Genomic DNA, 871 nt, shown 5'->3' on the forward strand with positions numbered 1-871 from the left:
CCTGCCCGTGGGACCACGGTCCCTAGGGACCACGGCTTGGTGGAGCCAGGACCGGAGCAGGCTGGTGACTTCAAACACTTTCCAGGAGGCCTGGGTGGAAGAGGGGTTGCCAGCCACGGTGCCCAGAAAGAGGTGGTGGGTGCAAGTTCCATCGCCCCGGCACCTCTGCCGCTGACTGTGGTAGATGTCCAGGGAGATGTCGTGGGCTGGGGAGAGGCTGGGGGGGAGGCCTGGGTGGAAGAGGGGTTGCCAGCCACGGTGCCCAGAAAGAGGTGGTGGGTGCAAGTTCCATCGCCCCGGCACCTCTGCCGCTGACTGTGGTAGATGTCCAGGGAGATGTCGTGGGCTGGGGAGAGGCTGGGGGAGCGGATGCGGAGCTCTGCCAGACTCACCTCCTGGCTGCTGGAGAGGGAGGACATGTCGAAGGAGAGCGCCCAGCGGGAACCGTTCTGCAGGGAGCCTGAAACCCAAGGGGCATGGTAAGGGAACCGCTGGCTTTGCCAGGGAGTGCCAGCGCCGGAGGGGACGGTGCCTTCACCTGCTGCGGGAGCCCGAGGGTTGGGGGAAAGAAGCCAGACCCACTCTGAGCCCCGAGAGCCAGGGAGAGCACCGGGCAGTGCCGGTCCCAGGGAGAGGGATGCTCAGGGACAGAGTGAGTCCCTGGACAGGGATGCTCGGGGACAGTGCCGGTCCCGGCGAGAGGGATGCCTGGTAGCGGTCCCAGGGACAGGGGTGTTCGGGGATGATGCCGGTCCTGGGGACAGTGCGGGTCCCAGGACAGGGATGCTTGGGGACAGCGTCGGTCCCGGGGACAGGGGTGCTCGGGGATGGTGCTGTTTCCGAGGACAGCGTCGGTCCCGGGGACAGGGAT

At 66.9% G+C, this 871-nt stretch overlaps 1 protein-coding gene across 1 annotated transcript in view; it reads right to left on the bottom strand.

Annotated features, from left to right (window-relative positions):
* The window catches only part of NODAL (nodal growth differentiation factor), a gene marked incomplete at its 5' end in the record, with an annotated part of 1,168 nt that extends 708 nt beyond the window's left edge, over nt 1–460 (bottom strand). The window contains 2 exons of the mRNA XM_009699008.1: nt 15–139; nt 307–460. Of these exons, the coding sequence (XP_009697310.1) occupies nt 15–139; nt 307–460 (279 nt within the window). The remainder of the gene's footprint in view (nt 1–14; nt 140–306) is intronic.
* Nucleotides 461–871: the final 411 nt, after the last annotated feature.

The sequence above is a fragment of the Cariama cristata genome, unplaced genomic scaffold, assembly GCF_000690535.1.
Source record: "Cariama cristata isolate BGI_N322 unplaced genomic scaffold, ASM69053v1 scaffold35720, whole genome shotgun sequence".
NCBI lineage: Eukaryota > Metazoa > Chordata > Aves > Cariamiformes > Cariamidae > Cariama > Cariama cristata.